The 13456-nt window shown below is 34.6% G+C and overlaps 1 protein-coding gene across 1 annotated transcript; it reads left to right on the top strand.

Moving 5' to 3' along the window:
• Positions 1–3748: 3748 nt before the first annotated feature.
• Positions 3749–9705, top strand: LOC128209842 (uncharacterized). The gene is made up of 4 exons (XM_052914084.1): positions 3749–3858; positions 5732–5837; positions 7538–7680; positions 8710–9705. Exons 1-4 carry the CDS (start codon positions 3807–3809, stop codon positions 9066–9068), a joined length of 660 nt encoding a protein of 219 aa, XP_052770044.1. The 5' UTR covers positions 3749–3806; the 3' UTR covers positions 9069–9705.
• The last annotated feature ends 3751 nt before the right edge of the window (positions 9706–13456 follow it).

The following is a 13456-nucleotide window of genomic DNA, read 5'->3' as shown; positions in this document are numbered from 1 at the left end:
GAGAAAGATATTTGTATTTTTGTAACCAGAAAATATTCAGTTTAATGATCAAAAATCTGATAAAATCTTCTTTCGTAAAATTTGCTCAACTCCTCATTACCCCAAAATATGCTGCAAAAGAAGTTTGTTGTCCTCCTGAAAAAGGTTTGTTCTTCAAAATAAGTTGCACATGAACTTTTCAAACTGTTTGAATCCCCGCCCACTTGTGCATTGTGGAAGGCCCTTAACAGAGAAGTCACGTAGCACTATATTAGTATGTGTGTTGATATTTACCAAGATTAAACCAAACACTTCACCTCGATTGTTTGTAACTTTTCAGTGTTATACATTTAAAGGCTTTAATTAATCCTGGGGCATCATTAGACGTTCTGGGTTAATGCTTACTGTTTTGCACAAACTACTTCCCCAACCCCGTTGCACAATTTCAATTTCAATGTCACATGAGCGTATGGTCAAACCACCAGAATGTGAATGCATTTATTATTGATGAAACACAGGAACAGAACAGAACATAACATGTGTTTATCAGAAAGCGATATGTCATGTATTGTTGTACAAATTAGGGATAAAATAAACAATTTACATATAAATAAAATAAAAATTATAAAAAATATATGCCAAATAAATAAGTAACACCTAGTTATTGTTATATAAAACATTTTAACATATCGATTATGTACATTAAGCTATCTTGGTCCCAAGTATATATACGAGTATATATAAGATGAATACAAATGAAAGAGCTATGTACTGAAAATAAGATGAATTATTACTTTTTATAGAACGTTTATATAATCATTGAGCAGTCTAATCATAAAAAGGTTACAATCATAATTATAAATCCCTGTATCATGTATATGCTTGGTTTTTCCAGAGGTCAGGTTAGTTTCCTCGTGCAAGTATTGTTTTGGATGATAATAAGAGCACTTGAAAAATGTCAATTTTTCATATAAATTTCATTTTAAGTATGAAATTTGTCATAGAACACAAGCCTTTGTCATGAAGCAATTATTAGTTAACTTCGGGCTGCTTGTCGCCAGATAATGGTTTTAACGTAGACTACATATGAGCAAACAACATCTCATAAAAAATACCTGTCAGGGTAACACCATTAAGATTTATCATTTTTAGAAATGGGAATACTAGCAGGTGCTCAGTACATATTAGTCAAGTTCAAAGAGGTATTTGAGCGCATTTGTGGTCCAGAACTTTTTTTCATATATTTGTGTTTGGGGATGTATTTAATTTAATTACTTTTAGTGAGAGTGAACAGTTGCCATCATGTATGTTATCATGGTACATTACTTGGCAGGCGATTTGCATGAACACTTTTGCGATAGTAAGTAATGTTATAAGTCCAATTTCATATAACGATGAAAATATTTAAGGCTGTATTTCTATTTCGTGTATGGTTATTTGTGTTGCCATGACAGCGATGTTGTGTTACAGTCTCATGATAATGTCAACAGCAAATTTTACACAGCACATTTTGCTGATATCTGGCTGGACTGGTTGGCGTTGTGCCGTAGCAGACCTGTCATTTTAGAAAGCGTTTCCTTTCAAAATGTGTTTTTGTGTTCTATGACTTTGGCGTTTACCCAGTGCCATTTAACCAGGTTTATATTAAAAAACTTTGCTACTGAGCTTGTTTCTGTAGTTTTTCATATAAGTATAGTCATTGCATATATTTCATCATAAATTTGCATCAATTGTCTTGTAGATTAGGGAACCCGTCTGTGGCACCCCTATGAACAGCGTGTTTTGTACAATGCATATTGTGAGGTTAAAGATTTTGGAATAACGTAAACGGTTAGGATTTTAAATCCTCCCGTCATTCAAATTATGCGATAACATTTCCAATATTACCCCCACCGGAATAATCCCGTGATTCCTAAAGGTGTTTTCTTTAACAGTTTATTTATTTATTCGCTGATCCGTCTGGATCATTTGGTAGGATCATTTTATTACCCGACGATAAAAATACCTAGCAAGTCTTTGCAAAGGGCGTTGGCGATGATTCACATGTCTTTAGTGTTAATCACAATCTCAATCAAACTTTATAATGGCTATATAGTTTTTGCTTCCGAATGAAATCTATTCGAAAATACATTTATCTTAAACAATACAACCTACGCTAACTAATTTGTACAAGTTGTATATTTTTTTACAAACTCCCTCAGTTAATTGTGACTCAGAGGGAAGTAAAATATTATCTTAAAAGAATGACGTATCATTTGGGTCAAATGTCCTCATCTACTGATTGATATGTATAAACTAAAGGTGCACCTTTAAACATAGAGGTTAATCTCTCCTCAAGTAAGAGCAGCACCTTTTTATAAAGAAGAGCAGATCTTAATAATAAATTAGTGATGCATCTCTTTATTAAGAAGTGCAGATTCAAATGATTAGTTAGAAGTGCATCTCTTTATTAAAAAGTGCAGATTTAAATAATAAATTATAGGTGCATCTCTATTTTTAGATTAGAAGATCTAAATTATAAAATAGAGGTATATCTCTATGTTACGAGGTGCACCTCTATCTCATGAAGAGAGGTGTTGCACCTCCATGTCATAGAGTTACATGTCTATATTTAGACCTGAATCCTTAAAATGATAAAGATGCACCTCAAAATTTATTTCTAAGGGATGATTCTCATTTCAACATGTACTTAAGACTGTATATAAAAGATCAAAACGTACTGCAGCTATTATAAGAAGTAGAAGGGTTCTTATAAGGGCACTTCTTTTCTGCTTTCGTATAAATTACGCAAAATTTCCAAATAAAAAAGGTTCGGAGATTTTAAAGAAACATTTTTTTCCAAATAATCGCGATAAACTAACACGGAGCAATCTTATTTTAGTGAACCATTTAGAAAAAAGAAATAAGATATTTAAATCGCCTAACGCTTATTGTATTTTCATAAAAAACAATAATTTGTTATTCTAAAATGTTTTATAATGATTGGAATAGATATTTCACAGTCAGCTGGTATTCAGGAAGTTATTACAGATATGATGTACCTGCGTTTGTTGAGTGTTTTAACAAAATGATTGATTGTTTATATTTTAAATTAGGGATCGCGTTAATAGTTTCTTTTGGTAAGATAATTAATTGAAAAAATAATATGATTTAAATTAAATGAAGGAACGTTTTATCAATTTATTATGTTTTGATGAAGGAGAAATCAATGTAATTATTATTTGCATTATTTAAGGGTCATGTTTTATCATAACTTCAAGGACTCAGAATTGTATTCCTTCGTCTGCAGATAGAGTTGGGACCCCTTATCATAGAAGTACTTGGGGTTTATCTATTCACTGTTGTTTTATTATAAAATTTCCACAATTTAATGCATATTTTGATACGATTTACCATTTAAGTTTTTAATTTATTCGGAGTATTTGGGGAAACAGTGAGGTTATGCACAACAACTGGTTTAAACCTGCAGTACATTTTACTTTTTACCTGATAACATAATCAATATAAGGACACTTCTCTTCTGATTTCTCATAAATTACGCAAATTTCAAATTTAAAAAGGTTTTGAGAGTGTAAAGAAACTTCATTTTCAAAATTATCGCGATAAACTATTTTGGAGCAATCTTATTCCATTGAACCATTTCGAAAAATGAAATAAGATACTTAAATCGATTTACGCTTATTGTATTTTTATAAAATGGGACAATAAGTTTCTATTCCAAATGGTTTTATAATGACTGCAAAAAGGTATTGCACAGTCAGGTAGTATTCAGGAAGTTATGACAGATACGATGTACATGTACATCGTTTGGTGAATGTTTAAACAGAATGGAGGATTGTTTATATTTTACAATATGGATCGCGTTGATGGTCCCTTTTGGTAAGATAATTAAATGAAAAAATAATAATATTTAAATTAAAGGAAGGAACATTTTAATAAATCTATTATGTTTTGGTGAAGGAGAAGTCAATGCCAATAATATTTGCATTATTTAAGGGTCATGTTTTATTATAACTTCAAGAACATGACTTGTGTTCCTTCGTCTGCAAATATAGTTGGGATCACTTATTATAAAAGTACATGGGGTTTTCTGATGAGTTTATTATTATTTGTTTTATTGTTAAATTTCCTCAAGTTCATACATACTTTGATAAGATTTACCATTTACGTTTTCATTGTATTTGCGATTGTTCGGAAAAGAGTGAGGTTGTACACTCAAACTTGTCTAAATCTCCGGTAAATTTACGTTTTATTGACCGTTCAAACGCGGTACCTAACAATCCTTGATAAACACCCCTAGTTTTTTTATATTATATATGTAGTGCGTTGTTTGTGGAGTGTTGCAATGTTGTTCCATGTTTCTGGTTTGTGAATATTTGTTTTGTGTTATATGGTCTTTGGCATTGACGCTGTGTCATTAAACGGGGTGTTTATATAAACTTTCAACTTCTGTTCTTGTTTCTGTAGTTTTTCATATAAATATTTCTATTTTGGAGAATTTGCTGAACCATTAGGTCTTTTTAAGGCAGCGTTATCAAATCAAAATATCATTATTCGAAAAAGAAAGGATTCAATTAATGAAAAAATTAGTAGGAACGGTTTTGCCCCAACCTCAAAGAAGCCCACGTGTTTACAGTTCATTTTTTTCTGTGCAACGCCCGAATGAAAATAGTAATATTCGATACTAGTCATTTATTTGGAACTGGGTTGCACTCACTGCTGAAGTAACCTTGCACATTATTTTGTTGAAAAGCAACACATTATTTGGTTGATAGGATTATATAAAGGAAGCCATAGCACTTCGTTATATAATTTCAAAAGAATTACACAAAGACAGTTCAATATAGTCATGAAATTCATAATATTCACAAAGCAGCATTAACTTGCCTCCCTTCTAACCCCTTTCCATTTCCCCTCTCAAAAACATACAAAAAAGTCAACAAGCTTTTTCGTTGCATGCTACGTCATGCTAATACATGTATTTCATTACAATATCAGTTTTGGTTCTGCCACTAATCAATATGGTTAAAATTATGAGGTACCCGTTCTACCGATCTAAAATAAGTTTAAACATACACTCTTTATGTACTATCTTTTATTGGAAATATTTCGTCTAATAACAACACATTTCTGACATACAGATTATTCTAGCACACCGGTTAGGCATTTCCGGTGACGTCAGCCGTGCCGGAAAATCCCATCTGGCATCCCCCAATGCCAGATGAGTCACGCGCTGTGACGTTATACTTTTTATTTATTTTATTATATACTTTAAGTAACCATTATTATGAGATTTCAATAGATGAGTTTCATAAACATTAACTTTACAAAAATATATCTTCACAACAAAACGAAATAACCCTTCGAAGACTTGATATCGAAGGAACTTATTGACGTTGACAGTGAATAAAAATTACTGCGCGTCATGACGTCAGTAAACATTATCACACGCGCTTTTTGGTGAAATGTACAAAAAAGAGCTTTTGCAGTTTCTTCACAAACAAAATAATTAAGGTATGCTAGAAAAAAAAATATCTATCATGCGTAGAAAAATCCGACCCTCGGGCACGCTGCGTAGCCGGTAACTCGGCAAGCCTGGTTACCAGGCAACGCAGGTGCCCTCGGGTCAGATTTTTTCTATCCGGAACGGGAACACATGACAGATATTATTAATATAAAATTAGATGGAGGAAATTCTATGATTCCTTTTTTCTAACATTGGTTATGAGGGAGAACGTGTTTTTGCTTTCAGTGAGCGCGTATGGCACGTGCGAAAATGGATCATTGAAGGGAGTAAAGTGCTCTGCAGGTTGTTGCTATGACAACGACTTCCCAGGCTTTTGGAAATGTTGTGAGAGGTTGTTTCCGTTTGATTCTTTAAAAAAAAATCTTATATATTGTTCCGAGGGTATTTAAAATAAACTGCGTTCTCGCTGTCAATGATAAAGAAAGTATTCTTGATTATATAGTTTTTTCTGTATTAAATAGCATACCATTATAAGTCGAACTCGTAAAACCTTAATAATTGAGTGAATAACAGGAAATCAGAATTGAGGCTACCTCCTGTTTAAATATTTAAACTTTTTGCATGAAAGAGTTTTATTCAAAGTATTGTCATAGCTATGGTGTAGGCCATGTCAAGGTATTGCCATTGCCATGGTGCTGGCCAAATCAAGGTATGTCGTTGCCAAGGTGACGGCCAAGTCAAGGTATTGTCATTGCCATGGTGTGGGCCAAGTCAAGATATTGCCATAACCATGGTGTCGGTCAAGTCGAGGTATTGTCATTGCCATGGTGTCGACCAAGTCGAGGTATTGTCATTGCAATGGTGTTGGCCAAGTCAAGGTATTGTCATTGCCATGGTGTCGGCCAAGCCGAGGTATTGTAATTTGCAATGGTGTCGGCCATGACAAGGTATTGTCATTGACATGGTGTCGACCAGGACAAGGAATTGTCATTGCCATGGTGTTGGCCAAGTCTAGGTATTGTCATTGCCATGATGTCGGCCATTGCCATGTTGTTAGCCAAGTCAAGATATTACCATTGTCATCGTGTCGATCAAGACAAGGAATTGTCATCGCCATGGTGTCGGCCAAGACAAGTAATTTTGTTATTGCCTTGGTGTTCGATAAGACAAGGACTTGTCATTGACATGGTGTCGGCCAAGTCAAGGAATTGTCATTGCTTTGGTGTCGGCCAGGTTTAGATAGAATCATACCTTTAGTGTCAGTCCAAATGAGGTACTATCATAGCCTTAGTGTTATCAACAATGTTGTTGTGCAACATGTTTTTCTACTTTGGCCATAAATGAAAAGCGTTCAAGATATTCAAATGAAACTCGGTACACATGTTGCCAGAGTTCGTTACGACTTCTACTGGGTTATTTTTAGTAATATGGGCTGTTAACGCTGGAAACACAGAATATTTGATTATAATAACAGTTATTGTCTATGAACAATGGACAGCTCGCGCCTATCAGATGGAATAATATGATTTGTGTGTGAGTGCCTAAGAACTAAAACGGGTGTTAAACGGTCACAGTGCAGTAAATTAACTATAGGAAATGCATACAGGTAGTTAAATGAGGGGTGATGCGATGAAATGAAGACTGACATATGAAGTTTTAGAAAAGGCATAGAAACGAAGAAATGACAGACAGTAAATGATTTCAGATAACTATGTTACAATCTAAACTGTGACATAATTATATCCTATTGCATGGCGATGCTTTTACGCAGTACTGTATATAATGAAGACAAACAGGACAGTGAGATAGAAACAGTGAACTGTAACAACGTTTACTTTCATATCACTAAGAAATGCGAAAATATTAGTCTAGAGTTTTTCAAACATCAATTACGGCCCTTTCCCATTAACTCTAATGATTGTTTGCTAAATGTAAAAGCAATTAATTGATGGCTTTGTATAATTTTGTTTTATAAGTTTAGGAAAATAATTGTATATCCCTTAAGAACAATAGCAATTCAAGTATATTCATGCCATTTTAAGGGACACCAAGTGTCAGATAGGACTTAGGCATTATTGTATTTATTTTCAGATATTATAACTTCAACCCACCTAGAACTAGGCCTGTGTTCATTGAAATAGGAAGCGGCATATGCGGGCTTCTGGTCATTATATTCGTCTTCATTTGCTGTTGTATATGCTGTAAGAAGTTACGTAGAACACAAGGACACATCGGTGAGTATAATCCCATCCCATTGAGTCTCGTTGTGCTGTTTAATATAAACTCGTCCAACAACAGTTTATTTGTTTTAACCGATTCCCGAATACATGTTAGCACATACTGGAACCTATTAAAAACAGTTTTCGGAGAATTGAGTGTCTTTTGATGGTCACTTCATTCCGAACAGTTAATACAAGAGTACATTAGCACCGGTACAAATTGATGATGGAACTGTTTGAAACATAAAGGTTATTTCAGATTTTGATCACAGCATTTTGTGCCGTAGTCTATTCTATTGATTCTATGATATTCACAATTAATCACTGTTGAACAAACATATCTTGTTGAACACACTCCTAGACATGAATATTTTGCCTGGTACAAGAATATAATTGTTTTGGATGAGATCAATTTAGACTCCTGTGGCATTAGTTGAAGGACATTGTTGACGATATTATGAAAACAATGAAAATATCTACTGGGACAAGCACAACCAAATAAATGCAAATACCTAACTAACTATTTTATATTTTTTTGCTAATGGATTGGACACTACATCCCGTTTGAAATGCTCCATTCGTGATGTAATTTCGAGGTTTAATACATGTTTTAAACACGAATAATGGGATAAAAGCTCAATTTAGGCCTAACTACCATACAGAATAAGTAGTTTATCTACCGAATACCAACTGGTTTATTTTCAGGGTACAGTGCACAGACACTGTACCTATAACGGTGCTGAACAAAGAGTACCAAAATGTTGATTAAGGTTGATTTAACCGCTTAACCGTCCCCTCGGCGGTTGACAGGCCTTAATTCAAGAAAACAGTCCATTTGAAAAGAATTGTCATTTACAGATGGTTTAATGTTGGGAGTTTATATAGAAATTGATTTAACGTAGGTATCCTTACATGTGATGATAGGTCAATTATTGCATTTGTTTGGTTTGTTTTTTTTTCTACAATTTTCAAAGTGCCTTGTCTCACTGGACATTTGAATGTATGGGCGAAGTTTTAATATGATTCTCTGACGATGCTTTTCAGACCAAACGGAAACAACGTCCGTATGTCAGCAGCCTAACCGGGCCCTGCCTCTCCTACCCCTTCAGGTCATTTCAGGCAATGTCGTTAGAAACGACATAGCGTTTCAGGATCCACCACCATATGAGCTATTGGGAGCAAATTGTTCTAGCGAGTCATTCCACCAAGTCGTTAATATGCAGTCGGTCTTTGACGCGGGAAACAGCATAGGGAAGCCACCGCCTTATGAACTAGGGAGAGATAATTATTCTAACGGGCCATCCCTTCAAACCGGAAACATGGTCCAGAGCTTTCCCCTCAGCAACAACATGGCGGAGCCACCGCCTTATGCAGAAGTCGTCGCAAATTATAATCACCTTTAATTGTTGTTTAAAGGTTCGAGACATGTATTAACAATGTACTTATTCTAACAAATATTGAAACGGGCAGAGTCTGAACTTTTATTGCCGAACGCCTGTTGAGTAAACGACGTCTTCACTTAGTTTTCCTAGTATTGTGTACGCGAACACATTGAAAATGGTTATTGATTACCCACATCATAAACATATTTCATTCGACCAACGCACTTGATTATAAAAGGCCGGAAATACATAGTAACATGTGATTCGAATGTAAAGGTCGGTAACAGGGATCGCTAATACATTTATAACTACCACTAATAGTGTAATGGTTGCATTGTATGCGATAAATGTTATGATCAGTATCTTATGTTGATTGAGTTTAATTCAATCATTTAATAGAAATGACAAAACGATGCATTATAAACAGCATGTACATTACGTTATATCGATAATACACTTACACTATGGTTATCCCGAACCAATATGTTTTTCTTTATCTATTAATTTGTTTTCCAAATCATAATAATGAACTTACACATGAAGCTTTTAAATTAACTAATGGTGTCAAATTGTGCTGTTAATTGTTTGTATTTGTATAAATTATGTACATTAAGAGTATGTTCATGCAAAGGTTTAAAATAAACACATCCGTCCATCAGATCTTTAAATTATCAGCACACCTTCATGTTGTTTTAAAACAAAACATAATATAAATGTTGTGCTACTAATGTGAAGTGAAATACTTGAAGTTCATAATGGTCTATGCGTGCTCTTGACTGCGACTGCAGAACATCATCTCGACATGAACAGTGATGTTTTTGTTACAGTTTACAGGGTTTTTTTCCCGTGAATCGGTATAGCCACCTTTGCAATTCTTTAAGGGCCTTCCACAATGCAAACGTTAGTTTGAAGGACCAAACAATAAATGTTTCAAAACAATAGTTTTGAGGTTCAATCTTTTGCAAGCATAATACATACATCCGTTGCAACATGTGTAGGAGATGAGCAACTTGTATGGTAAATGTTGATTTTCAATCAAAAAGCATTTACATTCTTACGAAAATGTCTCTATACAAAATTAAACTGTTTTGTACAAAAACAGACAGGACTGCCCGATCAACATTTGTTTGCGACTTTGTGTGAATTGCCGGTACTTTATGAGAGATATTTGCATTTTTGTAACCAGACACATTACTAACTACACTTATAACAACACTTTCTAATCTGCGTGACATCATCTTTTTTGACAAATCTCTTATTGAACATCGGACAAAATTCCAAATACCACTGTTTTTACTCATAAGAGCAATTTCTTTCGGATACCGTTCCAGCCCTGAAGCTTCAAACATAAGGGTAAATTTTGTACAACGGTCACTTAAAAGATGTCAAATGGAGTTTGTTGATCAAACATAAGGGCAAGTAATCGTAAACATTGTAACCAGCTCATATACTTCTGCAATTACTGTTGGGAGGTATACCCAGTGGTAGATTGTTGGTTAGATTGTTAACGTTAAAGATGATGATGTTCTCAGATATTTGAATATAAACAAGTTCATCTGAAATACTTGTCGCATATAACCTTAGACAAACAACATACCACGAGCGTATCCATTCAATGTACGGCCTACACACCCTTTAACCAGCCCAACTGCATTCATTCATTACATTTTGTAAAATATATGAAGCATTTTTTCCTCCTTGGTGTAAAGAAAAATTATCAATTTCTTTTATAACACGAGGTACCATGATCATTTTATGTGGCAAATTGAGTTAATAATGTGATCCTCAAAATATTAGAACAGAAAACAACATTTAAGATGCTTATCTAGTATATATTTACGTAAGATGACACATAAAAGGGTTTGGGATGCAATATCAACATAAGCAACCAAAAATGCCCGATAAAACAGGTTTAAATATGAACTAGTTTGTGTTAAATCTTATTCATGTTAAGCAGTTTATCGGTACTTAGAACAAGCTATTCGCTTTTCGGAACTTAAGATTTAACCAACATATTATGGCTCTTCCGATTGTTTGGATCACCTACTAAGAAGTAAATTTATATTGAATGCTCATTGAAATGTCGCGTACCTAGCTAAAATTAACCTTGGCATTATGCAACGGACATCAAGTTCTTTCTAATATAATGTCCCAACAGCTTTCGTGCAGTTAATTGTAATATGTATGTCTTTTGGGAATGTAATATAGCACATTTTGTAATGAAATTACAATGAACGATTGTAAGTTATAGGTGCCAACGTCTGACATTAGTCCCGCTTGGCTGCACGGATGCTCCAATTTAAAACAGACAACTGTATTAAACAAGAGCTGTCATCGGAGAGCACGCTCGAAGATACGCCGCTTTGTCCTATCCTCCATAAACTCTTCTTCCATACCACGTTTAGTCGCCATATGCCTACTCTAACTCAAGTTATTCAGTACCAAATGACTATTCTATTTCTATCTTATTAAGAATGATCTTGACCTTTACCGTAAGGGCCTCAAACGCAAACCCATGAAATTTCTACAATCTCTATCTTTTTAACGAGTTCGGTCACATTATGTCAACCCTAACAAAAGTTATTCACGAACAGTTTTTTCTGCTCTTCATAAAAGTGACCATGCCCAAATGGGACCAAAACGAAATCCCATGAAAGGTCTCCAGAACCTGATCCTATATACTACGGTTGGTCACAATATGTCAACACTAACTAAATTAATCAGTCTCATTTCTTTACTTATCTAAGTAACAGTGACCTTGACCATGCACCCTTAACAATATAGGCTACTAGACCTTTAAGTAGGATATTCTTAACAATATAGGCTAATGGGCTTGTCCCTTTAATCAGGATATCGTTTAAAATATAGGCTACTGAGCTCATCCCTCTAAACAGGACATTGTGTACAACATAGGCCTCTGAGCTTGTCCATTTCAGCTGGATATTGTTTACAATATAGGCTTATGGGCTTTGTCAATTTAGGAAGGATATTGTTTACCATATAGACTACTGGACCTGTCCCTTTAAGCAGAATATATTTTACCATGAATGCTACTGGACCTGTCTCTTTTGGCAGGATATATTTTACCATACAGGCTACTTGATCTGTCATTTTAAGCATTATATTTTTTACCATATTGGCTACTGGACCTGTCCCTTTAGGCAGGATATATTTTACCATATAGGTTACTGGAATTGTCCCTTTAGGCAGGATATTTTGTACTAGATAGGCTACTGTACCTGTCTCTTTAGACAGGATATATTTTACCATATAGGCTACTGAACCTGTCCTTTTAGGCAATATATCTTTACGAGTCATGTTTGTTCACACCATATATGTTTTGTTTAATTGGATGGGGCTAGGTACGTTTTATCCGTCTTAACATGTTTAATTAAATCATGGATCGATGATGATATAGTGAAAAATTATTCATGAACATTTACAATTAAGGTTATCCTGATTGACCATAACAAATCTCGTTTTCTATTATGCATTTACATTTTAACATTTATTTGCACAGGATGACATGTGAAAACACTAAACTTGCTTGGCCTGTTATGGAAAACCGCGAGCCTCTTCCGTCTCTGCCTTATTCTTTGACTACTTCATTTTATTTAATGACTTAGAGTTAACGAGAATCAAGGAAACAACAGATATATAGGATTTGTCATGAGTCGTCATATGAGACACACTTTTCTCCAACTTTAGATAAATAAATAAAAAAATATATCCATGCGAGGAATTCTTATCTTGCCTGTGAGCACAGATAAAACAAGTACTCGTACGGAATTCGTTATAATGGTCATCACATTGTAATGTCCTCCCTTGTAAAAGACTGTCGTCTGAAGCACCATAGTAAACTTGTCTTGTGGCAATATTTAAAATGCTTATTATTAATTTCCCGTTTTAAATGTCACAATAAAAAGTGTTCTCGCATCTTTCAAAAAATAATACTTCACTCTCCTCAGAAGTATTTAAAGACCAATTTGACAATTAACATATCTGAATCACTGCGCGCATATCCACGAATTATTACATATCCATACGCATTTTCACTAGGCACAAAAGAGTTCCAGCAAAAATACATTTTACTCCATTTTGTTTAACTGAGGTGGGAAAAAAGGCATCTACCATAGCCGCTCGTGTAAGAAAGGTTTATCCTGACCTTCGCGCAGGGGGTTTGCGGAAACTCGGTAAACCTCGTTTCCACAATACACCATACGCTCGGGTCAGGATGAACCTATCTTACACAATCGGTCATTGAAGATACTTATAATCTTGCCCAAGGGCAAAGATAAAAAAATACCAGTATGAAACTCCTTTTTTATTGTCCTCGTACAATTGCCTCCCTTGCAGACCGTCGTCTGTAGCATCATGGAAACCTTGTCATGTAGCAATTTTAAGAATGC

Source organism: Mya arenaria, chromosome 11, assembly GCF_026914265.1.
Source record: "Mya arenaria isolate MELC-2E11 chromosome 11, ASM2691426v1".
Taxonomy (NCBI): Eukaryota; Metazoa; Mollusca; class Bivalvia; order Myida; family Myidae; genus Mya; species Mya arenaria.
The sequence above is the reverse complement of the archived record's forward strand: the minus strand, read 5'-3'. Positions and strand labels throughout refer to the sequence as shown.

Excerpts from the sequence above, each read along its gene's own strand:
- LOC128209842 (XM_052914084.1), top strand. The coding sequence starts at position 3,807 with ATGGAGGATTGTTTATATTTTACAATATGGATCGCGTTGATGGTCCCT. Across the intron at positions 3,859-5,731 it reads CGCGTTGATGGTCCCTTTTG|TGAGCGCGTATGGCACGTGC; the intron begins GTAAGATAATTA and ends TTTTGCTTTCAG. Across the intron at positions 7,681-8,709 it reads TAGAACACAAGGACACATCG|ACCAAACGGAAACAACGTCC; the intron begins GTGAGTATAATC and ends GATGCTTTTCAG.